This window comes from Phyllostomus hastatus, unplaced genomic scaffold (genome assembly GCF_019186645.2).
Source record: "Phyllostomus hastatus isolate PE091 unplaced genomic scaffold, TTU_PhHast_1.1 phas_scaffold_501, whole genome shotgun sequence".
In the NCBI taxonomy this organism is placed as follows: domain Eukaryota; kingdom Metazoa; phylum Chordata; class Mammalia; order Chiroptera; family Phyllostomidae; genus Phyllostomus; species Phyllostomus hastatus.
The window spans coordinates 16,875,186-16,901,971 of record NW_025334033.1 but is presented as its reverse complement, the minus strand read 5'-3'; the positions used below and the strand labels follow the sequence as shown (position 1 = coordinate 16,901,971).

The following is a 26,786-nucleotide window of genomic DNA, read 5'->3' as shown; positions in this document are numbered from 1 at the left end:
ACATTTTATTACACTTAATCCTTCCCACTAACTCTTATATTTGATATTGTTTAGGTGGTTGCCCCTTATCAAACCTTATTGAACCCTCTGAGCAAATTGAATGTTCTGAATAATCTACATTCCCATTTCATATTGGTGGATGATGGCACTGTTGGAAAGTATGGGGCAGAAGTCAGACTGAGAAGAGAACTTGAAAAAACTATTAATCAGCAAAGAATTCATGCTAGTAAGGGAATTTATAAATTCATATTGTTGAAATTTTCTGAGCTCTATTACTAGCCAGCAACGTTCTTAAAAGACAGAATAGTCTTTGAAGTTGCTCATTTTATTGGGTTGGCCAAACACTGTATTTTTTTTTGTGAAATAAGACACATTTTTCATTTTCACCAGTAACTTTGATTTGGATATTTTGAGTATGTTGACTGTCTTCCACGTGGTATAATGTTAATTGTTCTCAATTAGTGTCTTGATTTGATTGCTATCATCTTCAACTGCTCTATCAGACCTTGAAACATTGTCCAGTGAGAAATCTCCAGCCCAAAACTTCACAGACCACTTTTAACAAGTTTGATCTGTCACAGCACCTTCTCTGTATACTGCATGAATCTTTTTTTTTTGCATTTTAGTTGCATTTTTACCTTTCTTGAAATAAAACATAATAGGCTGAATTTGTTGTGTATCTTCTATCTTCAGTATTAAAATGGCTACACCAAAATTTATCAGTTTTGGTAAGTCTTTTTTAAAATGAATGCTGATGTGACAGCTATCACAATACAATCTAACAGAATTGTTTTGAATGAAGTTAAAGACAACTAAGTGCTACTAGAGCCAACCTACAGAAGAAACCCAACGAAATTTTTGGCCAGCCCAATATTCTGTAGTAAGATAACATATGAAACAGCCAAGAATGACTGAAATGAAATAAGGTGACCTAGGAAAAGAAGTCTGAGGCCAAATAGGGTACTCAGACATTGAGGCCAAAACCACGAAAGTTTGGTGGAAGCTCTGATGCTATTGTAATCCCACTGCAGCCCAAGGAATTCAGAAATAATCTTAATGTGTGATATATTCTAATGTATGGCTTTGAAATTCAAGATAAAAGATAACAGAGGAAAAACTGCTTTATTGCAAAGTAAGAATCGCCTTGCGTAAAGTTTATAACATGAGTGGGTAATCACTCTTTGGTAGTTCTACCTTAAAAGTTGGAATTCTTGATACTGGTCTTTTTCAACCAGAGTCAGCTTTTTGGTTTAACATTTAGATTTTTATTTAAAAAAGAAATTATGTAATTCTAGGATATCGAGAAGATGAGCTCTTTGCAAAGTGAAATAGAAATTCAAAATTATAGGACAGTGCATTCAGACTATGATGGAGTCATAGCATCTCTTAAAAATTAGGAATGTGTAAGAATCCTACAGTAACCTACTTTTGAATTCTCTAACTGCTTTGCAGATTATTGTTAAAAACAAAAATTGGTATTCTTCACTAAATTTATTCTGTTACTCTTGTAGAGGTCTTGGATTTTATTAATCATTTCCTTTTATGTAATCCTGAATCTGTCATAAATTTCTATATTAATGTCTCAATATGTTTAAAATCAGAAGGATACAACTTAATAATAAATAAAAACATATATATGAGAAATTCAGTGATGCAGTAATTAAGAAATAAACTCTAAAAGAAATTAATGTTATACATTTCTTATCATGAGTTTAATTAGTGAAATATACGAAGTAATTTTACTTTTCAATAAATACATAAATTCTAATGTATGCCTAATTATACATTGGATTTCCTAATTTTGTCATTTAGAACATACTTTGAGTCAGTGGAAAAGTAACATATTCAGTATTTATTTATGCCAGCCTATTATTATGTTGAGTGTTGAAAATAAAGTCAACACAGTTTTGGGATAAATTATATTGGCTTTTTATTTTGTTTTGATTGAGTAAAAAATAATGTCATTAATTTTGTCTAATCTCTTCATTAAACTTTTACTTTTTTTAGGAATTGGTCAAGGTGTTCCTGTGGTGGCACTTATATTTGAGGGTGGGCCAAATGTTATCCTCACAGTTTTAGAATACCTTCAGGAAAGTCCTCCCGTTCCAGTTGTTGTATGTGAGGGGACAGGCAGAGCTGCAGATTTACTAGCATATATTCATAAACAAACAGAAGAAGGAGGGTAAGTGTTTGATTACAACAGATTTTTAATAACTTTTATGTAAAAGGGCGTGTGGTGTTTTGGGATATTAGATTCATTTTAGTATGTTATGAACATGAAAATTTGAACTTTAATACAGTATAACTTGTTAAGGCTTCAGGAAATACCTTGTCTGACACATTATTGGAATGAGTTAGTATTTTGCCATGTATAATGTGTATTTTTTTGCCTAAGTTTTTGAAGGAAAATAAAGATGTGCATTATACATGGGTAGTACACAAAATATGTTGTATCTGTTCTTGTATTTTGTAATTATTTGTTACATAAAATTTCTTGTATCATATGTTCAAAAATAAATTCCAAAATTCCTTTATAATACAAAAAAAGTATATAAATATAAATAAATAAGTAATTGAGTTTAAAATGTTAAACAAAGGCTTTTTTCCCCTGAAGGTTTGGGCTAAAAAATGTGGATACACATTATACATGGCAAAATATAGTAAAATGTATTAGTCGTCTTAAAGGACAATTTTGTAAGACCTGTCAAACATACAGAAGCACATTATCTCTTGACCCAGTAGTTCCATTTTTGAGAATGCTGTCTGCAGATGTACTTGTATACATATGAATAATGTTATGTGTAAAGCTACTTGTTATGGCAGTGTTTGTAATAGTAAAAGATTGGAGCAAAGTAGAATGTGTATTAAAGCAACTAGGTAAATAAATTATGGTCTGCACAATGGAATAGTTTGCAGCTGAGTAAGGTTGGTATCTGTGTACTAGAATTTAGAAGCTTACCAATATACATACATAAGAAAGAAAATGCATAGTAGCATGCATATTATGCTACCTTTTATGTAGAAAAAAAGAGGGAATAATTATTTGTATATATAGAAAGGAATCCTGGAAAGTTATACAAACTAATAGTGTTCTTTGAAAGTGGTTGAGATGAAACTAGGCAGATGGAAGTCAGTGGGAAGGTGACTTTAATTATGAATTACACACACACACACACACACACACTTTTTTAAAGATTTTATGCCCTGGCTGGTGTGGCTTAGTGGATTGAATGCTGGCCTGCAACCACATTGAACTGGTTCAATTCCCAATTTGGGGCCCATGCCTGGGTTGTGGGCCAGGTTCCCAGTAGGGGGTGTGCAAGAAGCAACCACACACTGATGTTTCCCTCTCTTTCTCCCTTTTCCTCTCTCTAAAAATAAGTAAATAGAATCTTTAAAAGATATATTTTATTTAGGTGGGTAGGATGGGAGAGTAATGGGGGGGAAGTGGGGACAACTATAATTGAACAATAATTTTTAAAAGATTTTATTTATTTATTTTTAGAGAGAGGGGGAGGGAGGGAGAAAGAGAGGGAGAGAAACATCCGTGTACGATATGCCAGCGATAACATCGATCAGTTGCCTCTCACATGCCCCCAACTTGGGACCTGGCCTGCAACCCCCAGGTATGTGCCCTGACTGGGAATCGAACCAGCTACCTTTTGGTTCACAGCCTGGCACTCAATCTAGCCACACCAGCCAGGGCCATTTTTATATTTTAGAGTATTTTGTATCATTTTTGAGCCATATAAATATAATACCTATTGAGAAAAAGAAATAAAAATGTGCGTGTTCTCATGTTTAAGACATCTTGGTGAAATACTGCTTTATAAACCATAACATCTTAAAATTATCTTTATATAATATCTTATAAAATATGAGTACTGACTGATATTGAAACACCTGCCTTGGAGAAAAATTTCAGAATAATTCAAAGAGAAAAATAACTCCATTTCATTCTCCCCTTTATGGCTTATAGTGAGAGCCTCATGAAGGAGAAAATTTCAATGCAGGTCAAGTGTTTAATATTAACACAGTAGCTTTAAAGGTCTTACTACGTCAATCCACCTGTACTTCATATTAGATCTACATATAATGAAAGTTGAAATCAATGAATTAAGTTCTGTTTCCTCTTATTCTAGGAATCTTCCTGATGCAGCAGAACCTGATATTATTTCAACTATCAAAAAAACATTTAACTTTGGCCAGAGTGAAGCAGTTCATTTATTTCAAACATTGATGGAGTGCATGAAAAGAAAGGAGCTTGTAAGTAGATTTTAGCAGAGTAAGCCTTTTAATTCAGCACACATTCTAAATTGATGAAAACTTCTGTTTTTATTTTGGATTTTAAGATTTTAAAATCATTTTTAACCATGTAAAGATGTCATTTATTGTTTTGTTTAAGTTGAAAGATATCGAAGAAGGATAATAGTTTCTTCATGGTATCGAGACATATATTTGCACTTAAGTTTTAGGAAAAGTTTCATAACCAGACCTCAATAGATTATGTCTAGGGATAAGGAAGTCTGCTAAAACATTATTAGCTTCTCTAAAGTATATTTAGAAACCAAAAAGCAAACTATTTTACTCTGAGTGCTCAAATTAAAAATTAGTGCTGTTGAATTTTAGTCATCTAAAAAATGGGCTTAAGTTTGCAGAGAAAATCTTTTATCAACTCTATAAGTAGTGGATGATTTGCTGTTTTATGTATTTTATTTCTGTACACTTGGAAATGACGTTAGTTGAAAAATTTGTATTGGGGTTATTAAAATAGTCTTTTACTTTATAAAGGTTATTACATAAAAACCTCTGAAATGGTGTTATATTTCAAGTAAGTTCAATAAATTTTCAGTTAAAAAAATATTGCTCACCAAAGACGCACAATTATTTGAATTAAGTGTTCACTCTGTAGAAGGAACAGCAGAATTTTCTCAGATAAGTTTCCCAGTCCCTAAGTTGCTTATTCTAGTGAAGACATAAGATAGGTTAAAAAATGAATGTAATGTGAAACCAAGCATTTTTATTGTACTTGCCATTTTATTTGGTAAATGATACAAAGTTTTAATTTCATGTTTTTGGTTCCTTATTTCTATCCAAAAAACACCATTCCCTCTCCCATTTTATTTCCCATGTAGTTTGAAATCACTTTTTGTTGTATGTGTCTTATGCCTTAGCTTTTAAAAGGTAAAGATAGGCCTGACAGGTGTGGCTCAGTTGGTTGGGCGTCATGTCACAAAATGAAAAGTCACCAGTTGAATTCTAGTCAAGGCACATGCCCAGGTTGCGGGCCAGGTCCTGGTTGGGGGTGTGCAAGAGGCAACTGATAAGTGTTTTTCTCCTTCTCTTTCTGCTTCCCTTCCCCTTTCTCTAAAAATAAATAAATAAAATCTTCAAAGAAATTTAAAATGTAGACATAATAATATAAATTAATCTTTACATAGATCACTGTTTTCCACATTGGATCAGATGAACATCAAGATATAGATGTAGCGATACTTACTGCACTGCTCAAAGGTAAGATTTAATTATTGGTTTTTATTTGTAATGTCTTTCATTTATATCCTATTTCTATAAGATTGGACTTTTTATTTTAGCAAAGTGTTTGGGAACTGAATTTTTCAGTAATTTCTTTTTGTGAAAGGCACATGTTAGCTTTCTTTGACAATTAGTTAGCTTCCCTTGACTATTAGTTAGCTTTCATTTTTATCTTGTAAAATTATTTTAAAGTTATATTAAAGAATTATTTTAAAGTATTTATGCGACCAGACCCATTTAATTTTTCTGTTAAGAATGTCTCATTTTTTTTTAAGAATGTCTCATTTTTAATTGGCTAAAAATAAAGGTATTATGTATATTAGTTGATAGAAATTTGATAGTGTTCTTGAACATGCTATTTTCATTCTGAAGAAAAATTTGGAAAGAAAACCAAAGATACTCAGGACTAAAGAGTTAATGCTTATACACATTGAACTGCTTTCCTGTCAATATCTTGCCAAAAATATCTAAGTGATAAAATAAACAGTGTTACAGTGAAAAATATTTTCAAAAATTAGAAACTAAAATGGTGTCCCATCTGGGTGCCTGAAAGTTCAAGTGTGCAGTGAGTTGGCAGGAGCAGAGCTAGAGAGCACTGTTGTTTTATTGTCATTCACAAGAGTTTCCCAATTATTAGGCCACAATAAATTGCCAATACATTAAACATTTAAGAAATACTAAAATAAAACATATACATCATCTTGAGGGTAAAAGACCATAGTAATAGGAAACCCAGAAACCATTCACAGAAAGATCAATAAGTGCGACTGCATAAAAGTAAAAAGAGAGCACCTAATATATTTTCCATGTACTTTCTGTGTGCTAGCTAGTGTGCTTTAGTGGTTGAGAGTATTTATCTCACTTTATCTTTACAATAGCCTAAAGTGAAAGATTTCCTATTATTTTCCTCATTTTATAGATGAGGAAATTAAGGAACCAGGAATATGGAGGGATCACAGTAAACTGTTACAAATTAATAATAATAAAAGAATGATTACCTCATGGGAAAGTGGGCCAGAATTTATGTAAAAGATAGGAGCAGAATATTACAAATGCTTGGGGGAAATGTGGAAAGATGATCAGTGTTATAAGTGAAGTAACCCAGTCAGAGAAAAGACAAATACTATAGGATATCATTTATATGTGGAATCGAATGAACAAAAACTGACAAACAAAACAGAAACAGGCAAGGATACGTGGAACAGCTGTCAGGGAGGAGGGAGCAGGGAATGTGGGGTGAAAGAAGACAAGGTATTAGCCATAGATGTGTATTCATAACCCAAAGACACAGACAACCGTGGGGTGATGGCCAGAGGGCAGTGGGGTGGGGTTACGTGGAGGTAGGCAAAGGAGGAGCAAGTGGGGACATCTGTAATAGTGTCAACAATAACAATAAAGTTAAAGAAAAAAGAAGCTTTTTATCCTTTTACTGGGTATTCTTATACCTCTGATAGGTGTTACAACCTTTCTGGAATATATTTTGGCAGTATATCAAAAGCTTTAAAATGTCCTTCAACCTACCAATTTGGCTTCTACAAAATCATACTGTATAAATAATCAAACATGTGCCCAAAAATATATTCACCAAAAATTTCAAAATAACTCAGACGTTCACAAGTCATAGAAAATGAAGGTATGAAATTAAGATACATAAAGTAGGCTGCTGAATAGTTTATGTAGTTATGATCCACTTTTGTATAAATAATTAAAAGTATTTATATGAATTTATCAGGTTGGCAAAAAAGTCCTTTTAGTTTTTTCCATAAAAAATTAACATTTTTCATTTTTACCAATAACTTGATTGACTTGGATATTTTGAGTATGTCAGCTATCTCCTTCTATTGGCTTCTAGTGGGTAGAGACCAGAGGTGTGCTAAACATCTTCCAGTGCATAAGACAGCCCCACAGCAAAGAATTATTTGGCCAAAATGTCAATAATACCAAGAAATTTCACAAAACCACTTTTGACACAATCAGTCATAGCACCTTCTCTGTTCACTGCACAAATCTTTTTTTTTGCATTTCAGTTGCATTTTTACTTTTTTTGAAATAATAAGGCATAATATACCAAAAATGTTATATATTTTTTCCAATTTTTCCAAAATTTGCAAAAAATTTACCAATTTTGATCAGTTTTTTTAAGTGCATATTGATCTGACAGCTGTCACAATACAACCTAACAAAATTGTTTTGACTGAAGTTAAAAACAACTAAGCACTGTTAGAGCTACTGTACAAAAAAAACTAAATGAACTTTTTGGTCAACCTACTATATATGCACAGAAAAGCACCTGTAAGGATATTTTTCATGTCAGTAGTTTCTCTATGATAGAAACAAGTCATCTTGTTTTCTTTTTGTTCTACATTATGAATTACTTGTAGTGAATAAGGCTGTGTCTTTTCTATATAGAGTTGGGAAATGAAAGTCCTCAACTCTTGGGGTAAACTTATCTCCCTGAGACAGGCTATCTCTGAACAGTGACAGCTTGTAAGTTAGTTAAAAAGGAGTGGGGAGAATTTGTGAGTGTTCATATTTTAATAGAGATAAATTAATTGAACCTATGAACTGTTTATTTGACTAGGTACGAATGCATCTGCATTTGACCAGCTCATCCTTACATTGGCATGGGATAGAGTTGACATTGCCAAAAATCATGTATTTGTTTACGGACAACAGTGGCTGGTATGTAAAATAATCTGTATATACAGTGTAGTTACATTAAACTAAGTAGTAGCAAAATGTTTGTTGGAGCTGTGACCAAACTTGACATTTTACCTGCAAAGTGCAAAATTAGTTTCCCTAAACATTTCTACAACATTCAGATCCATTTAGGATTTAATAAATTCTGTTTGCTTCTTTGGTAAAACCTTGCTTGTTCTAGTGTACAGATCTCTGAAAATCCTAGAATTAAAAAAAATCATAGAAGTAATGTTGTATGCATCTGTGTTGTATGCATCTGTGTTCGAACATTAAGGGGGATCACAGCCTGTAAATTTCTTTTCTTGTGTTCTTGTCTGGTTTTGGTATCGGGGCAATGCTGACCTCATAATATTAGTTTGGAAGAGTTCCCTTCCCTTTGGTTTTTGAGAGTCTGAGAAGGATTGGTATTAATTTTTCAAATGCTTGGTAGAATTCATCAGTGAATCTCTCTGCTCTTGAATTTCTGTTTGTTGGGAGTTTTCTAAGATTTTATTTATTTTTAGTGAGTGGGGAAGGGAGAGAGAAAGAGGAGGAGAGAAATATTGATGTGAGAGAGAAGCATAGATTGGTTGCCTCCCATACGCTCCCTGACTGGGGACTGAACCCACAACCAGGTTGTGGGTTCAGGTTGCCCATGACCAGGAATCTAACTGGTAACCCTTCTCTTTGTAGGTCGATGTCCAGCTGAGCCCCACTGGTCAGGGCAATTGGGAGGTTTGTAACTATTGATTCAAAACTAATGCCCTGGCCTTGGCTGGTGTGACTCAGTTGGTTGGAGTGTTGTCCAGTAACTGAAAAGTTGTTGGTTTAATTCTAAGTCAGGTCACCTACCCAAGTTGCAGGTTGATTCTGGGTCTGGGAGCTTGCAACCCCCAGTCTGGGCACTGATCCATGGTCCCAGCCTATGTGGGAGGCAACTGGTTGATGCTTCTCTCTCACATCATTGTTTTTCTCTCTCACTTCCTCTCTTGCTACAAAAAACAAAACCAAAACAAAAAAGAACCCTGATGTCCTGGCAGGTGTGGCTCAGTTGGTTGGAGCATTGTCCCATACACTGAAAGGTTGTAGGTTCATTCCAAGACAGAGCACACACCTAGGTTGTGGGTTTGATCCCCAGTCAGGGCTCAAATGAAAGGCAATCAGTCAGTGTTTCTCTCTTTCCTCAATGTTTCTCTCTCTCTCTCTCTGCCTCCCTCCCTCTCCCTCCCTCTCTCTCTTTCCCCTCCTCCTCTCTTCCCTTCTTCCTCTCTCTACCCCTGTCACCCTCCCCCCACTACTCTCTCTCTGAAAGCAATGAAAAAATTTCCTTGGGTGAGGATAAAAAAAAGCAGTAATCAGTCATTCAGCTTCTCTATTTCTTTATTACTCAGTCTTAATAGGTTGTATGTTTCTAGGAATTTATCCATTTCTTCTTGGTTGCCTCTTTTTTTGTTGTGTAATTGTTCATAGTAGTCCCACATGATCCTTTGTATTTCTGTGGTATCAGTTTTAATAACTCTTTCCATTTTCTTTATTTGAGTCCTGTCTGTTTTTCTTGGTAAGTTTATTTTTATTTCTTGGTTTGTCAACTTAGTTTATCTTTTCAGAGAACCACTTCTGAATTTTATTGGTCTTTTCTATCATCTTTTTGGTTTTGGTTTCATTTATTTCTTCTCTAAACTTTGTTTTTTACTTCTTTCTATTCACTTTGGGCTTTGTCCTTTTTCTAATTCCGGAGGTAGAAAGTTAACACTTTTTGTGTTTCTGAGATAGGTATTTATTGCTATGAACTTCTCTCTTAAAATTGCTTTTGCTGTGTCCTGCAAATTTTGTTATGTTGTATTTATTTCCATTTTCATTTGTGTCGGTATTTTCTGATTTTCTTGTTTTCTTTTTGACCTGTTGGTTGTTCAGTAGCATGTTGTTTAACCTCCACACACTTGTGAAGTTTTCATTTTTCTTTGTATAATTAATTTCTAGTTTCATATTACTGTATGTGGAAAAGATGCTTGATATTATTTTAATCCTCTTAAATTTATTAAGACTTGTTTAGTGGCCTGGAAAATATTCCATGTTCATTGAGAAGAATGTGTATTCTGTTGCTTTTGGATGGGATGTTTTGTGTGTATCTGTTAAGGCCTGCTAGTCTAAAGTGCCACTTAAAGCTGATATTTCCTTGTTGATTTTTTTTTTTTTTTGGTCTGAATGATCTCTCCATTGATGTAAGCGGGATATTAAAGTTTCCTGCTATTGCATTGCTATTTCTCTCTTTGGGTCTATTAATATTTGCTTTATATATTTAGGTGCTCCCCATGTAGGATACATAAATTTACAGATTTTATATGCTGTTGTTGAATGAACCACTTTATCACTGTGTAATGCCCATGTTTGTCTCTTTTTTAAAAATTATATTTCATTGATTATGCTATTACAGTTGTTTAGATTTTTCTCCCTTTGCCTCCCCTCCCCAAGTGTCCCCTACCCTGTCTCAGGCAATCCCCATTCTGTTGTTCATGTCCATGGGTCATGCATATAAGTTCTTCGGCTACTCAATTTCCTATACTGTACTTTACATCTCATGGTTGTTCTGTACCACTTATGTGTACTTCTTAATCCCCTCACCTCTTCACCTGTTCTCCTCCTCCCTCCTCCCATCTGGCAACCTTCTGGTAACTAACTTCTTTTCTCTTACTTTGAAGAGTCTCTCTTTATTTTTAACCTTTGGGTTTTTACTAATGATGTGTCTTGGAGTGGGTCTTTTTGCATCCATCATAATTGGGACTCTCTGTGCTTCCTAGACTTGCATATCTATTTCCTTCTCCAAATTAGGGAAGTTTTCTTTCACTATTTTGTCACATAGATTTCCAATTTCAATTTTTGCTTCCATATTATTTGATTCTTGGCTTCATCCACTATACTGTTGTTTCCTGGTAAATTGTTCCTTATTTCAATTAGTATACCCTTCATTTCTGACTGGCTCTTTTTTATGCTGCTGAGGTTCTCACTACGTTCCTTGATCATACTTATAAACAGTGTTTTGAACTCTGCATTTGATAGATGCAGCCTCTCTGTATTTGTTTCTATTGATTAGATAGAGCTGCTATGACACCGTGTCTTGCGGCTTAATGTAGTAAGTATCCTGTAGGGTCCAATGGCACAGGCTCCCCTATCACCCATGCTTTGTACTCAAGATGTACCCTCTGTTTGGGCTGAGTACACCATCCTGTTGTAGTTGAGCCTTGATTGCTGTTGGCAGGTCAGTGGAAGGGATTTACCCAGGCCAGTCAGCTGCAAAGACTGTCTATGACCAAAGACCAGCAACCTCTGCCCTCCATGTAAGATCAGCTCTGTAGGGGCAGGGTGGTGGTGCTCTGATGTGGACTGTAGTTGTCTGCTGGTTGTGCAAGCTCTGGAGTTTCCTGTGTGGTACAGGCCTAGGTCAGCCCCCATCTTTGTTTTGCCCAGGGCCACCCTGCCTGGGTTGTAAAGCAATCTGAGATGGCTGCTATTTGTGCTAGCCTTGGCCATCTTTGTCTCTTATTACAGTTTTTTTCTTTAAAAGTCTGTTTTGTCTGCTACAGGTATGCATACTCTAGCTTTTTTCAATTCCCCGTTTGCATGGAATATCTTTTTCCATCCCTTTTCTTTCAGTCTGTCTGTGTATCCATTAAAAGTGATTCTTTTGTAGGCAGCATATAGGTGGGTTTTGTTTTTTATCCATTCAGCCATTGTATGTCTTTTGATTAGAGCATTTATTTCATTTACATTTAAAGCAATTATTGATGGGTATGTACATATTGCCATTTTGCTAATTGTTTTCTAGCTGTTTTTGTAACTCCTCTCTGTTTCTTCTCTTGTGCTCTTCCTTTGTGGTTTGATGACTTTCATTAATGATATATTCTTTTCATCTTTTGTCTATTAACGGTGGGTTTTTTGCTTTGTGGTTATCATGAAAGTTACATATAATAGCTTATAACTGTAATGGTTTATTTTAGGTTTACAGCAACTTAAGTTTGATCTTATTCTAAAGCTCAGCATTTTACTTCTCCTATGATGTCTTATGTTGTTCACATTTTAGATCTTTTTATCTTGTATATTTCTTAATGGTTATAACCATAGTTATTTTTACTACTTTGGTCTTTTAACCTTCATACTACCATTATAGGTGATTAATATATCTTTACTTTCACCTTTTAATCCACTGTCTTTTCTTTTACCTTTCCAGTGAGATTTGTTCTTTCATATATTAAATGTTTTCTTATTACTACTTAGAATCCTTTCTTTTCGGCTTAATTAAATCTCTTTAACATTTCTCGGAAGGTGGTTTGAACTCCTTTAGCTTTGTTTTGTCTGGAAAACCCATGATCTCTTCTTCAATTCTGACTAATAACTTTTCCATGTAGAGTAGTAATTGGAAGATACCTTCTTTAGCAATTTGAATGTATTGCACACTCCCTTCTGGCCTGCAAAAGTTCTGCTCATGGGAGTTCCATGTATGTAGCAAGTTGTTTTTCTTTGGCTGCTTTTAATATTCTCTCCTTGTCTTTAACACTTTAACTATGTATCTTGCTATGATTTTATGAGGGTTTACCTTAATTTAGAACTTTCTGAGTTTCTTGGATCTGATGTGTTTCTTTTCTTCAATTAGGGAAGTTTTCTCCTACTATTTCCTCAAGTAAGATTTTTGCCCTTTTCTCTCCCTGTTCTCTTTCTGGAGGCCCTATAATAGGGTGTTAATTCATTTGATGTTGTCACACAAGTTAATTAAGTTATCTTCACTGTTTTTCCTTCTTTTTTCCTTTTTTGGCTCTGATTGGGTTAGCTCTACTACTCTGTCATTGAGTTCACTGATCCTGTGTTCTGATTTATCTAGTCTGCTATTGAAGCCTTGTGATGTAATTTTCTTTAGGCCTGTGACTTATATTTTGTACATTCTTACACTTTCCATTTCTTTTTTGAAGCTCTCACTGGTTTATTCATTCTTCTTCCCAGTTCAGCAAGCAACTTTATGACCATTACTTTGAACTCATTTATCAACTAATTTATTTTTGTCCATGCCATAAAGATTTTTTCATATAGTTTTAGTTTGTTCTATCATCAGCAATATATTTATTTTTTTATTTTACTTGACTTTCTTTCTCCATATTTGTTTCTATATAGTACATGAAACAGCCACTTCTTTCAGTATTGAAGTAATGGCCTTGTATAGGAGATGAAACTTGTCGTTTAACTCTGTCTTAACTCTATATTGTCACTGAAACCTTTCTGCTTGTTCAAGCAGACTATTATATTTTAAGTAACTCCTGGTAGTCAAGGATGTGCCAAGACTTGTCAGTGGCCTTAAAGGGAGGAACTCAGCACCTTTACTCAGAGTGATTGAATTACGCTCTTAGATAACAGCTTTAAAATATTCTCGGCTGAATGTTAGGAAGCCAAATTCGACACTACATTGAAAGGGTCATTACCACAATCAGGTAAGATTTATTTCAGAGATGCATTGATGGTTTAACATCCGCAAATCAGTCAGTGCGATACACTGAATTAGCAAAATAAAGGTTAAAAAAATGATCATCTCAAGTACGTACAGGTAAAGCATTTGATAGACTTCAATAGCATTTATGAAAAAGCTCAACAGAGTGGCTATAGAGGGAACATACTTCAACATAATAAAAGCCATATATGACAGGCCCACGGGTGATAGCATACTCAATGGTAAAAAGCTGAAAGCTTTTTTCCTAGTATCAGGAACAAGGGTGTCCACTCTCACCACTTTTATTCGACATATTATTAGAAGTCCTAGCCAGAACATTTAGGCAAGAAAAGGGAATAAACAGTATTCAAATTGCAAAAGAAGAAATTAAATTGTCAAAATTGTCACTATTTGCATATGACATATTATATATGAAAAACCTTAAAGACAGATGCCATAAAAAAATGTTAGAACTAATAAACAAATTTAGTATATTGTAGGATACAAAATCAATACAGAAAAGTCTGTTGTGTTTCTTTTTTTAATGGTAGGTCATCTACATTTTATTTCTTTATTTTTAACATTTTTTTAATTGTTGTTCAAGTACAGTTTTCTGCCCTGCCCCCCCCACCACTCCAGCCATCCCCACCTCCCTCCCCTGTCTCCACCCCCTCTTGTTATTGTCCATGGGTCCTTTGCAATTGTTCCTGGAAACCCTTCATCCTTTTCCCCTCTAATCCCCTCCCCTCACCCCTCTGGTCACTGTCAGCCTGTTCTCAATTTCAGTGTCTTTGATTATATTTTGCTTGCTTGTTTGTTTTGTTGATTGGGTTCCTGTTAAAGGTGAGATCACATGGTATTTGTCTTTCATCACCTGGCTTATTTCACTTAGCATAATGCTTTCCAGTTCCATCCATGCTGTTGCAAAGGGTATAAGCCCCTTCTTTCTTTCTGCTGCATAGAATTCCATTGTGTAAATACACCACAGTTTTTTGATCCACTCATTTGCTGATGGGCACTTAGGTTGCTTCCAGCACTTGGCTATTATAAATTGTGCTGCTAGGAATATTAGGGTGCATAGGTTCTTTTGGATTGGTGTTTCAGGGTTCTTGGGATATAATCCTAGCAGTGGAATTGCTGAGTCAAAAGGCAGTTCCATTTTTAGTTGAAGAAATTCCATACTGTTTTCCATAGTGGTTGCGCCAGTCTGCAATCTCGCCAACACTGTATTAGGGTTCCCTTTTCTCCACAACCTCTCCAACATTTGTTTGTTGCTTTGCTTATGATGGCCATTCTGACTGGTATGAGGTGGTATCTCATTATGGTTTTAATTTGCATCTCTCTGATATGAGATGCAGATCTCTCAGCAGTATTGAGCATCTTTTCATATGTCTCTGAACCCTCTCTATGTCCTCCTTGGAGAAGTGTCTGTTCAAGTCCTCTGCCCATTTTTTAATTGGGTTGCTTGTCGTCTTAGAGTGGAGTCGTGTGAGTTCTTTATATATTTTGAAGATCAAACCCTCGTCTGAGGTATCATTGGCAAATATGTTTTCCCATACAGTTGGTTTTCTTTTCATTTTAATGCTGTTTTCTTTAGCTGTGCAGAAGCTTTTTATTTTGATGAGGTCCCATTTGTTTATTCTTTCCTTTATGTCCCTTGCTCTAGGGGACATATCATTGAAAATATTGCTGCATGAAATATCTGAGATTTTCCTGCCTGTGTTCTCCTCTAGGACTTTAATGGTGTCACGGTTTATATTGAAATCTTTTATCCACCTTGAACTTACTTTTGTGTGTGGTGTAAGTTGGTGTTCGAGTTTTATTTTTTTGCATGTAGTGGTCTAGCTCTCCCAACACCATTTGTTGAAGAGGCTATTTTTACCTTATTTTATGCTGCTGCCCCCTTTGTCAAATATTAATTGACTGTAGAGACTTTGGTTTATTTCTGGGCTCTCTGTTCTGTTCCATTGGTCTATGTGTCTGTTCTTATGCCAGTACCAGGCTGTTTTGATTACAATGGCCTTGTAATATAGTTTGATATCAGGTATTGTGATCTCTCCTACTTTGCTCTTCTTTCTCAAAATTGCTGCAGCTATTCAGGGTTATTTATGGTTCCAGATGAAGTTTTGAAGTTTTTGTTCTATATCTGTGAAATATACCATTGGTACTGTGTTGTATTTCTTTGCACTAATAATGAACTATCAAAAAGAGAAATTGAGAAAATCACGTTTACATCTAGACTGGTATGGCTCAATTGGTCGGGCATCTTCCCACAAAGAAATGGGTCACTGGTTCAGTTCCCAGTCATGGCACATGCTTGGTTGTAGGTTTGGTGCCTGGTCAGGGTGTGTGCAAGAGGCAACCAATTGATGTTTCTATCCACAATGTTTCTCTCCCTCTTTTTCTCCCCTCTCTTTCCCTCTCTCTAAAAATAAATAAAATCTTTCAAAAGAAAATCCTATTTACAATAACTTCAAAAAGAATAAAATACCTAGGGATAAATTTAACCAAGGAGATATAGGACCTGTGTATTGAAAACTAAAAAAAAATTAATGAATGAAATTGAAGAAAACACAAAAGGAAAGATATTCTATGCTCATGGATTGGAAGAATCAATATTATTAAAATGTCCATAGTACCCAAAGCAGTCTAAAGATTCATTGCAGTACTTAACAAAATTCGAGTGGTATTTTTGACAGAAATATAAAAAATAATCCCAAAATTTGTATGGAAACACAGAAGACCCTGAATAGCCAAAGCAGTGTTGAATAAGAAGGACAAAGCTCGAGGTATCATGCTCCCTGGTTTCTAACTATATTACAGATCTGTGGTAATTAAAACATTATGGTATTAACATAAAACAGACACATAGATAAAATTAAACAGAATAGAGAATCCAGAAATAAACCCATGCATACATGGTCAGTCAATTTATGACAATGAACCAAGCATATACCATGGAATAAGAACAGTCTTATGCCCTGGCTGGTGTGGCTCAGTGGATTGAGTGCCAGCTTGAGAACCAAAGAGTCTCAGGTTTGATTCCCAGTCAGGGCACATGCCAGGGATGCGGGTCAGGTCCCCAGAGGGGGGCGCGCAAGAGGCAACCACACAATGATGCTTCTCTCTGTCCCTCCCTTCTCTTCTCTCTAAGAATAAATAAATAAAGTCTTAAAAAAAAAAAAGAACAATCTTGTCAATAAATGATTTTGGTAAACTGACAGCAACCTGCAAAAGAATGAAGCCTGACCACCATCTTGTACCACAGACAAAAATGAACTGAAAATGGATGAAAGACTTGAACCTAAGTCCTGATACCAGAGACTCCTATAAGAAAACACAGGGAGCCCTGGCTGGTGTGGCTCAGTTGGTTGGATCTTGACCCATAGATTGAAGGGTTGTGGATTCAAACTCTGGCCAGGGCACATACCTCAGTCGCAGGTTTGGTCCCCAGTCAGGGTGCGTATGGGTGAGAGTTGATAGATGTTTCTCTCTCACATTGATGTTTCTCTACCTGTCTCTCCCTTCTTTCCCCTCTCTAAAATCATGACCATGTCCTTAGTTGAGGATAAAAAATATGTAAATGAGCAGAAGATCTGATAGATATTTTTTCAAAGACGACACACCAATGGCCAACAGGTATATGAAAATATACTCAATATCATTAATCATTCAGGAAATGCAAATCAAAATTGCAAATAAAATACTATTTCACACCTTTTAGAGTGACTGTTATAAAAAGACGTGAAATAAGAAGTGTTAGTGAGGATATGGAGAAAAGGGCAACCCTTGTGCACTGTTGGTGAGAATGTAATTTGGTGTAACTACTATGGAAAGCAGTATAGAGGTTCCTCAAAAAATTAAAAGTAGAACTACCATATGATCCAGCAGTTCCAATCCTGAGTGTTTATCTGAGGAAACTGAAAATAGTAACTTGAAAAGGTATATGTACCTGTGTGTTTATTGCAGCATTATTTACAGTAGTCAAGATATAGAGATAATCTAAGTGTCATTGATGAATGAATCGGTAAAGCAATGGTAACACACACACCGTGAGGGTGTTACATTAAATGAAATAAGTCAGACTGAAAGACAAATACCAGATGATCTCTTATATATGAAATTTAAAAAAACATACCAATCTCATAAATAGAATAGATTGGTAGTTGCCAGAGGCAGGGTTTGGGGTGAAAGAAATGGGTGAAGGTGTTTAGGTTAGGGAAAAAAAAGTAGTGTGCTATGTAGAAGAGAACTGATGTTCTCTTGGATGTTTAGATCCGTTCCTTCTGCAGTCTTCCCAGTCTTATTGAATGGCACCAACCTCTTCCCAGTCTTAGACAAAGAAACCTTCAGGTGATTGTTTTTGTTTTTCTCTTTCTTATATATGACAATGAAATTTCATTTATAAATCTTTTCAGATTTACTTTAAAAATACCCAGTTTTATTCTGGTCCAGTGTATTATCATCCTTTTTTTGTATTTTAGTAGCATCCTGTGCTGTTTCCTTACTCCCATTCTTTCTCCCCTTTTACAGACAGAAGATGGATAATATGACATTTACAGAGCACAATCCAGAGCCTTATGATGGCTTACAAGGCTTTACATTTATCCCATTACTACACCTCTTACCTTACATGTTATCACTTATCCCCTTGTTCTCTTTTATGTAATCATGTTGGCCTTCTTGTTGTTAGAACATATTAAGCATGCTCCTGTTTCTGGCCTTTGTACTTGCTGGTTTCTCTGTCTGGAACATTATTCCCCTTGATAAATTGCTGGACTTCCTGTTCTCTTTCTGACTTCTAACCAAATATTTACTCCACACTCTGGCTTTATTGTTCACCCTATCTTAATAGCAGCCCTCTGTTACAGCATTTGCAATGTTCCTCTCTTCAATTTTTTCTCTTTAGCATTTATCTCCCTGTGATAAGCCATATATTTTAGCTATTTGTTTCTGTCTGTACTCCTAGAAAGTAAATTTTATGAAGCAAGAATATTTTTCAGTTTTGTTCATTGCTTTATTCACAGCTTGGCACATGGTGAGTGTTTGCCAAACTTTAGTTACATATCTGAATCAGTAGTAGGCTGATAGCTTAGATGTTTATCCATACTTTGGAATATTATCCTGCCTTTAAAGAGGATGGGCTATCCCTGGCTGGTGTGGCTCAGTGGACTTAGTGCTGGCTTGCTAATGGAAGGGTCACTGGGTTAGATTCCCAGTCAGGGCACATGCCTGCGTTGTGGGCCAGGTCCTCAGTAGAGGGCGCATGAGAGGCAACCACACATTGATGTTTCTCTCCTCCTCCCCTTCCCCTTTCTTTAAAAATAAATAAATAAATAAAATCTTTAAAAAAAAAAGATTTAAAAGTGATGAGCTAGGTCTGTTCTGTCTACATAATGTAAACTGCAAATTACAGAAAAGTATATTTAGCATGATCTTAATTGTGGCAAATTTGGTTTATGAATGATTATCCACATATACTATGTAGTCATAGAGCCTTCCTGTAAACTGTGCATATGGGATATGTCTGCAGAAATGAGGGCCAGAGGAAAGAAAGATTTTTTAAATACCATTTTATTATGTGTTTTTTTTTTAATTTTTTTAAGATTTTACTTTTTTTTAAAGATTTTATTTGTTTATTTTTAGAGGGGAAGGGAGGGAGATAGACAGAGAGAGAAACATCAATGTGCGGTTGCTGGGGGTTATGACCTGCAACCCAGGCATGTACCCTGGTTGGGAATCGAACCTGGCACACTTATTATGTGTTTTTTTTAAGCCATGGGAATGCATTTCCCATATTATAATAACTATTTAGTCACCTCCCTTCTTAAAAATATTATAGAGGAAGAAATTGACGTTCATCAGCTGTGGTAAAACTCCTACAATAAGCCAACCTTTATTCCATTGAAAAATTTCATTGGAATTTTGGTCTCCTCAGATGTAAAGACTGACAGACTCCATCTTCTATGTATATGTGGTTTATCTCATAAATTTGTTCTACACAGTATTGTCTCTTTGATTTTGTGCTGCTTTTATGCTTAATGTAAACTTCGCAGGACAATTATTTTACCTTTTTTCCCCTCTTTTTTTTAATCCCCACCTGAGAATATGTTTATTGACTTGAGAGAGAGGGAGAGAAACATTGATGTGAGAGAAAAACAGCAATCAATTGCCTTCTGTACGTGCCCTGACTGGGAATCGAACCTACAGCCTTTTGGCATACGGATGATGCTCCAACCATCTGAGCCACCCAACCAGTGCCCTTTTTCCTTCTTGATAGTTAGTTCCATGTGCATTGAGTATATCAAGAAATGTTGCTTACAAAGCACATACTTTTTTATTTTTTAATTTTTATGTATTGATTTTAGAGAGGGAGGAGGGAGACATAGAGAGAGAGAAACATTAATATGTGTTTCTACTTATTTATACATTCATTTGTTATTTATTGTATGTGCACTGACCCAGAATTGAACCTGTAACCTCAGCATATTGGGATGATTCTCTAACCAATTGAGCTACCCCGGCCAGAAGCAGATACTTTATTTTTTAACTGCATGTTTGTTTTTTCATTTTTTCAGGTATGAAAATTTTGTTAGGCTTTGTTGTTGTTCTAGGGCAGTGGTTTTAAACCCAATTCGGTGAAACACTGCCTTTCTAAAACAAAAAAAAAATTGTAGTATCCTTTTTTTATCTTATGAAAATGAAATTTTATAAACACTACATGAATTTTTAAAAGAATATAGTGCCCCAATTGTTTATTTTAGTTTAATCTTAATTGCATTTTTTCCATTACCATTTATCCCCCTTATATACCCCTCCCCCAGTAATCACTAGTGTTGTCCACATCCATGAGTCCTTTTTCCTCTTTGCTCAGTCCCTCCACCTCCGACCTCCCCCTTCTTCCAGCAGTCATCCATATAATGCCCTAATTGCAATAGAATCAAAAGTGATTTATAATAAAAATAGATTTTTCAATATGTAGGTGTTTGTACTTGTTGGTAGAATCAGTGTAAATGCTACAATTGTGAATGCAGACTAATACAGGAATGTTATTGGTCACTTAAATTCCATGGGAGCAGGAAACTACTCTTTACAGGGGCAGAACAAAGTAAAAGCAGAGAGAGGACCAAGTAGGCAATTGAGTAAAAGTTTTTAATGTTAGAATAAATAATAAGAAATAGAATTTGTATGTGATAAGAGAAATAAGGAAATAATAAAAATAACAGGAATAACATGCCATAATAAATTGCAGGCTATTAATATGAGAAAATGAATAAGTATACTTTCTTATAAATTAGTTGGATTTTAGATTTAAGTGCAATGTTAAAATATTTTCCTTGTTATGACGTAGAACTGAGTGATGAAAAATAACATAAAAATTTCTTTCATCTTGAAATACTGTCGTATATAAGCCATGCAATTAGTCTATATTAAAAAGACCTTTTTTAAAAAAATATTTAGTTTTAGAGAGGGGAAGGGAGGGAAAAAGAGAGGGAAAGAAACATCACTGTGTGGTTGCTTCTCAGGTGCCCTCCACAAAGGACCTGTCCCACAACCTAGGCATGTGCCCCAGCTGGGACTCAAACTGGCAACCCCTTGGTTCACAGGGTGCCACTCAATATACTGAGTCACAACAGCCAGGGCTATATATTAAAAAAGATCTTGGAAGCCATATCCTTTGCTAAGTGATGGAAATAGAAGATAGATTGGAGAAAGAAATAGTAATAAAGGTTGCTATATAGAAGTTGTATGGTATGCTTCTGAAGACAGAATCAGAATAAGATGAAAAGCAGCAGGTCAAAAAAACCCAATGATTTAGATACTGATTTTTACCACAAAGTTTTTAAAATCACATGGTACCAAAAAATGAAAATATACAGAAGCAGTGATATGAGATATTAAAGTAATATATCATTAATATATTTAGCATTATCAATATATCATTGATACCTCATTATTAATAGAACATTAGTGTACTTAATCTCATTAATATTTTAATGACATTCTATTAATAACATGACCTTTATTAGTGATAGTCAGTGAAATCCCTGCATGTGTCTTCACTAATTTAATAGTATTTGATTCAAAGTCTGTCAAAATCTATAGAAGAGTCTCTAAAAACTAATAAGAGACAGCTACAAATGCTGACTGATAAATGTGTTATGAAACTCAAATAGCACAGGTTATATTGCTGTTAAGAGATTTTTCTCTAATGATGAATAATTTCTGTTACAGTTCTAAAGAAAACTAAGTACAATCTTGTGTAACTTATATGGTAGTTGTATTTTTAGAAAGTTCATTGTAGAACAAACCTTGATGGGGTACTTTTTGCTTATATGTAAAGCAGTGTCCCTGGATTTTCATTCATGAGCATCTAACTGGATAATAGAAAGTTGTGTGAAATGTGCAACAATTTGTTTGTGAGATTGGCTGGCATATTGCATTGGTTTCTGGTATTCTTTGACCCTTACCCATTAAATGTTAGTAATGGTCCTCAGTTATTGAAATGACCTCTCCAAAAAACCTTTTCTAAATATTGAGAATCATTACTCTAAAGTATTTTCTTCCCCAATTTTAGTTGATGGTGCATATTCTCCCCTCACCCTGTATCACAGTTGCTCTCCTACAAAGTAGTTTTTATGGAATATTTTTTGGGGAATGCTACTCTAAAGATGTCTTTTCATCTATTCTATTTATAACTTAACTCCTAGCTTTTTTACTATTTTCCATTTCTTAAATTTTGTTCTAAAACTGCTCAGAGTCAAACCAATAATAAGAGCTTGCATTTAGAACTGTATAATGTGTAAAACATAGTTATTAATTAGGATACTCTTTTAGGTTGGATCCTTGGAGCAAGCTATGCTTGATGCTCTTGTAATGGACAGAGTTGCATTTGTAAAACTTCTTATTGAAAATGGAGTAAGCATGCATAAATTCCTTACCATTCCTAGACTAGAAGAACTTTACAACACTGTAAGTATATGTTAAAATTCTTCGTTAACTAAGTTTTGTCATCTTTGAAAAATGTTGTTTTACCTGAATGTATTCAGTCCTTCTGCTACATCCTTTAATTAATGTTTTGCTAGATTAGATGGAAAAAAACAACTACTCTTAGTATAGATTGGTTATATGATAGGTGGAAGCCCTTTCCTTGCTTCTGGGGATCTTTTCTTTTTTCTTGGTGATCATTTGTTGCACCAAATTTCTTCTGACTTCTTTGCCTAATGGAGAAATTACACACTACTACTTTTTTCTCCTCTTTGTTTTTTACATTTGTGATTTGACCTTGTGATGTCCCCCTTTTAGCCTCCATACTATTATTTATAATTCTAAAGAGCTCCTAAAGAGTAATTACTCTCTTCACAAAGCCTTTCTCATTTCCTTTCAGATTTAATGTTACTAGCATTGGAGAGAGGGTACATACTGTGCTTCTTACTGGTTTCTGTGCTACCAATATGAATTTAATTGAACTATACTTTGAGGAGCACTGTGACTAAATCTTAGCTTATTTGACTTCTCTGAAAAGCTGTTTATTCATCAGTTTCAACCTATTTGTCAACCCTTTTTCTTTCTTAATGTCTTTGTACTACTCAGTCATTTATGGTCTATACCACTTCTGTATTTGATCTCCTTATCTAGTCTTTATTCACATTAGTTCTTTAAACTAATTATTCTTAAAATCACATATTTTTACCTTATCTTTACCCAGTTTAGAAACCTTTGGTGGCTCCTCAATATATATGAAATAATACCCAAACCATTAGCTTGATTTGCAAAGTTCTCTGGCTTCATAGACATTGAAAATCTCTCTCATTTGGCCTTTATATTCCAATTTCACTCTCTTACACTATGTATTTCAGCTACTTTGTCCACCTCCCATTTCCCCCAGATAAAATTTTTTACAAAAGCCATTTGATGTTTTTACAGTGCTGGCTGTGTTTTTCTTTCAACTACTCCCCACTTGCTAGAATTTATTCATTGTTTAGAACTTGGTTTAATTGCCATGCCATTGCCTTCATGAAGCCAAGTAACATAGTCAGTTAAGTACAGTCAGATCTTCCCCTGTGGATTGTAAATTACTTCTGAGTGGGAATTGTATCTTTATTTTCCCTCATTTTTTTCCTTTAACAGTGTCTACCACAGTTATATTGAACTATGTTGGTGTTTTACTATCTCTAGTTAACAGACATAAAATTTACAAGAATTAGACATTGTGCTGAAGTTTATCCCTGAATATAAAGCAAATATAAAACAATAAAAATAGTCGTGGCTGGTATGGCTCAGTGGATTGAGTGGCAGCCTGCGAACCAAAGGGCTACAGGTTCAATTCCGAGTCAGGGCACATGCCTGGGTTGTGGGTCAGATTCCCCAGTTGGGAGCATGTGACAGGCAGCCAGTTGATGTAACTCTCACGCATTGCTCTGTCTCTCCCTCTGTTTTTCCTTCCCTTGACCTCTAAGAAGTAAATAAATAAAATCTTAAAAAAAAAACAATAAAAAGGAAAATTTAGAGAACCAAGAGGCAGAGGAGTAAGTGGAAGCTATATTAACCTCCCCCCATAACCAATCTGGAATTATAATTAAATTACAGAGAAATCCTCCTGAATAACCAGCTGAACCATAGCTGGAGAGAATTATCACCAAGGACAGATGGAAGAAACCACTTCACCGCAGTGAGATTGGTAGGGAGTAGGGAGGAGGCTTGAGATGGCTGGCTTGTACCGACAGGTGGTAGCTTAAGTTCCAGAGGGATATTTCAGTAGCCAGGGTGTTCTCTCAGAGAAGTGTGAGGTCTAAACCCCGAGTTGGGCTCCCCAGCTTATAACACCAAAGCCAGAAAGGAACCCAGATAACATGCAGTTGTGAAAAGCAGCACAGTTTCTGTCTGCCACAGAAAGATGGCTGGAGAAGCAGAGAACTTCTTGAAGGGCCAATACGCAAAATTTCATTTGTAGCCATTTACCCTGGGCTTTGGCAGAGGGAGGAAAGAGTGGGCTACAGGCACTGGAGGAGAGCCTAAGGTTGGTAGCTCTAGGGAGAGAACTGAAGGACTAACCAACAAGATCCCTGTGCTGAGTCATTCCCCTAAGTCATTCTGAGTCAATGCAGAAGCTGTCATTATCAGGCAAAGCTCTCCCCTCCAGGTAGCATCAGCCTGAGGGGAAGCAATAGCCCTGCCTGCAGTAATTACTCTGACCCACCCTGTGGTGCTTAAACCAGGCTGCTGATTACAGCTTAAGGCCCATATCACTGACCAGTTTAACAACTAAGGCAGAAAATTCAAAGAAGCATTCAAAATGGGAAGACAAAGGCACAGACCCCAAATCAAAGAACAAGGGAATTCTCCAGTAGAAGAACTAGATGAAAATGGAGGCAAGCAATTTACCAGATAATTTAGAATAATGATTATAAGGATACTCAGCAGTGAGAAAGAAAGTGTAAGAAAAGGACCAGTAAGAAATAATGCAATATATGAAATAAATAATGCACTGGAAGGAACAAATAATAGGTTAGATGAAGTAGAGGATCGAATCAGTGATTTGGAAGACAAGGTAAAAAAAAAAACAAAAAACACCACCCAGGTAGAGAAGGAAAATGAATTTTTTACAATGAGAATGTAAGAAACATTTTAGACAGCATGAAGCATAACCACATGCGCATCATGAGAGTACCAGAAGGAGAAGAAAGTGAGCAAAGGATCAAACACCTGTTTGCAGAAATAATGACGGAAAATTTCCCTAATCTGGTGAAGGAAAAAAACACACAAGCCCAGGAGGTTCAGAGTCCCAAACATGCTGGACGCAAAGAGGCCTACACCAAGACACATCATAAAGAGAAGGAGAGAATCCTAAAATCCACAAGAGACAGGCAGGTAGTTACCTATAAGGGAGAACCATTAGACTGTCATCTGATTTCTCAACAGAAACATTTCAGGCCAGAAGGGAGTGGCATGAAATATTCAAGGTGATGAAAAGCTACAACTGAGGCTACTTTACTCAGCAAGGTTATCATTTAAAATTGAAGGAAAAATAAGGAGCTTACCAGACAAGAAGAAACTAAAGGATTTTGTCAACACAAAACCAGTACTGCAACAAATTTTAAAGGGCTTGCTTTAAGAAGAAGAAGAAAAAGAAAAAGGAAAGGAAGAAACAGGAAAATAGTTAAAACATAAAATGCCACTAAATATGTGTCTGTGAATAATCACTTTAAATGTAAATGGCCAAGGTGCTCCAAAAGCCATTCAAAAGACATAGGGTAGCTGAATGGATAAGAAAACAATACCCATATGTATGCTGTCTCCAACAGATTCACCTCAGATCAAAAGACACACAGAGACTAAAAGTACAGGGATGGAAAAAGATATTTTATGCAAATGGAAAGGAATATATTGCTGGGGTAGCTGTACTTACACAAAATAGACTTTTAAACCAAGGCTATAGTAAAAGAAGAAGGAGGACATTACAAAATGATAAAGGGAACAATCCAAAAATCCATTGATCTTGATAAACAAGATTGATAAACCTTTATCCAGATTCATCAAGAAAAAAGGAGAAAGGGCCCAAATATATAAAATCAGAAATGAAAGGGGAGAAATAATGACACCAAAGGAATACAAAGGATTGTAAGAAGATACTCTGAGCAACTATATGCCAACAAACTGGACAACTTGTTCAAAATAGATAAATTCCTAAAAACATAGAATTATCCAAAACTAAAGCAGGAGAAACCAGAGAATCTGAATAGACAGATTACAGCTAGTGAAATAACTCCCAAAAAACAAAAACCCTGGGCTGGTGGCTTCACAGGTAAATTTTACCAAATATTCCAAGAACTCTCACCTCTTCTACTCAAACTGTTTCATAAAATTCAAGTGGAGGAAGGGTCCCAAAATGATTTTACAAGGCCAGCATTATCCTAATTCCAAAACCAGATAAAGACATTACAAAGAAAGAAAATTATCAGTCAATATCCCTGATGAACAAAGATGCTAAAATTCTCAACAAAATACTAGCAAATAGAGTAATACAGCAATGCATCAAAAAGATCATACACCATGATCAAATGGGATTTATTCCAGTGTTGCAGAATTGGTGCATTTGCAA

The 26,786-nt window shown here is 35.4% G+C and overlaps 1 protein-coding gene across 1 annotated transcript in view; it reads left to right on the top strand.

The window, feature by feature from the left end:
- Window positions 1-26,786, top strand: part of TRPM7 (transient receptor potential cation channel subfamily M member 7) — a 133,029-nt gene that overhangs the window by 42,878 nt on the left and 63,365 nt on the right. Inside the window, exons 7-12 of the mRNA XM_045823803.1 lie at window positions 55-226; window positions 2,008-2,182; window positions 4,143-4,266; window positions 5,442-5,514; window positions 8,117-8,217; window positions 22,523-22,657. Coding sequence (XP_045679759.1) covers window positions 55-226; window positions 2,008-2,182; window positions 4,143-4,266; window positions 5,442-5,514; window positions 8,117-8,217; window positions 22,523-22,657 — 780 coding nt within the window. The remainder of the gene's footprint in view (window positions 1-54; window positions 227-2,007; window positions 2,183-4,142; window positions 4,267-5,441; window positions 5,515-8,116; window positions 8,218-22,522; window positions 22,658-26,786) is intronic.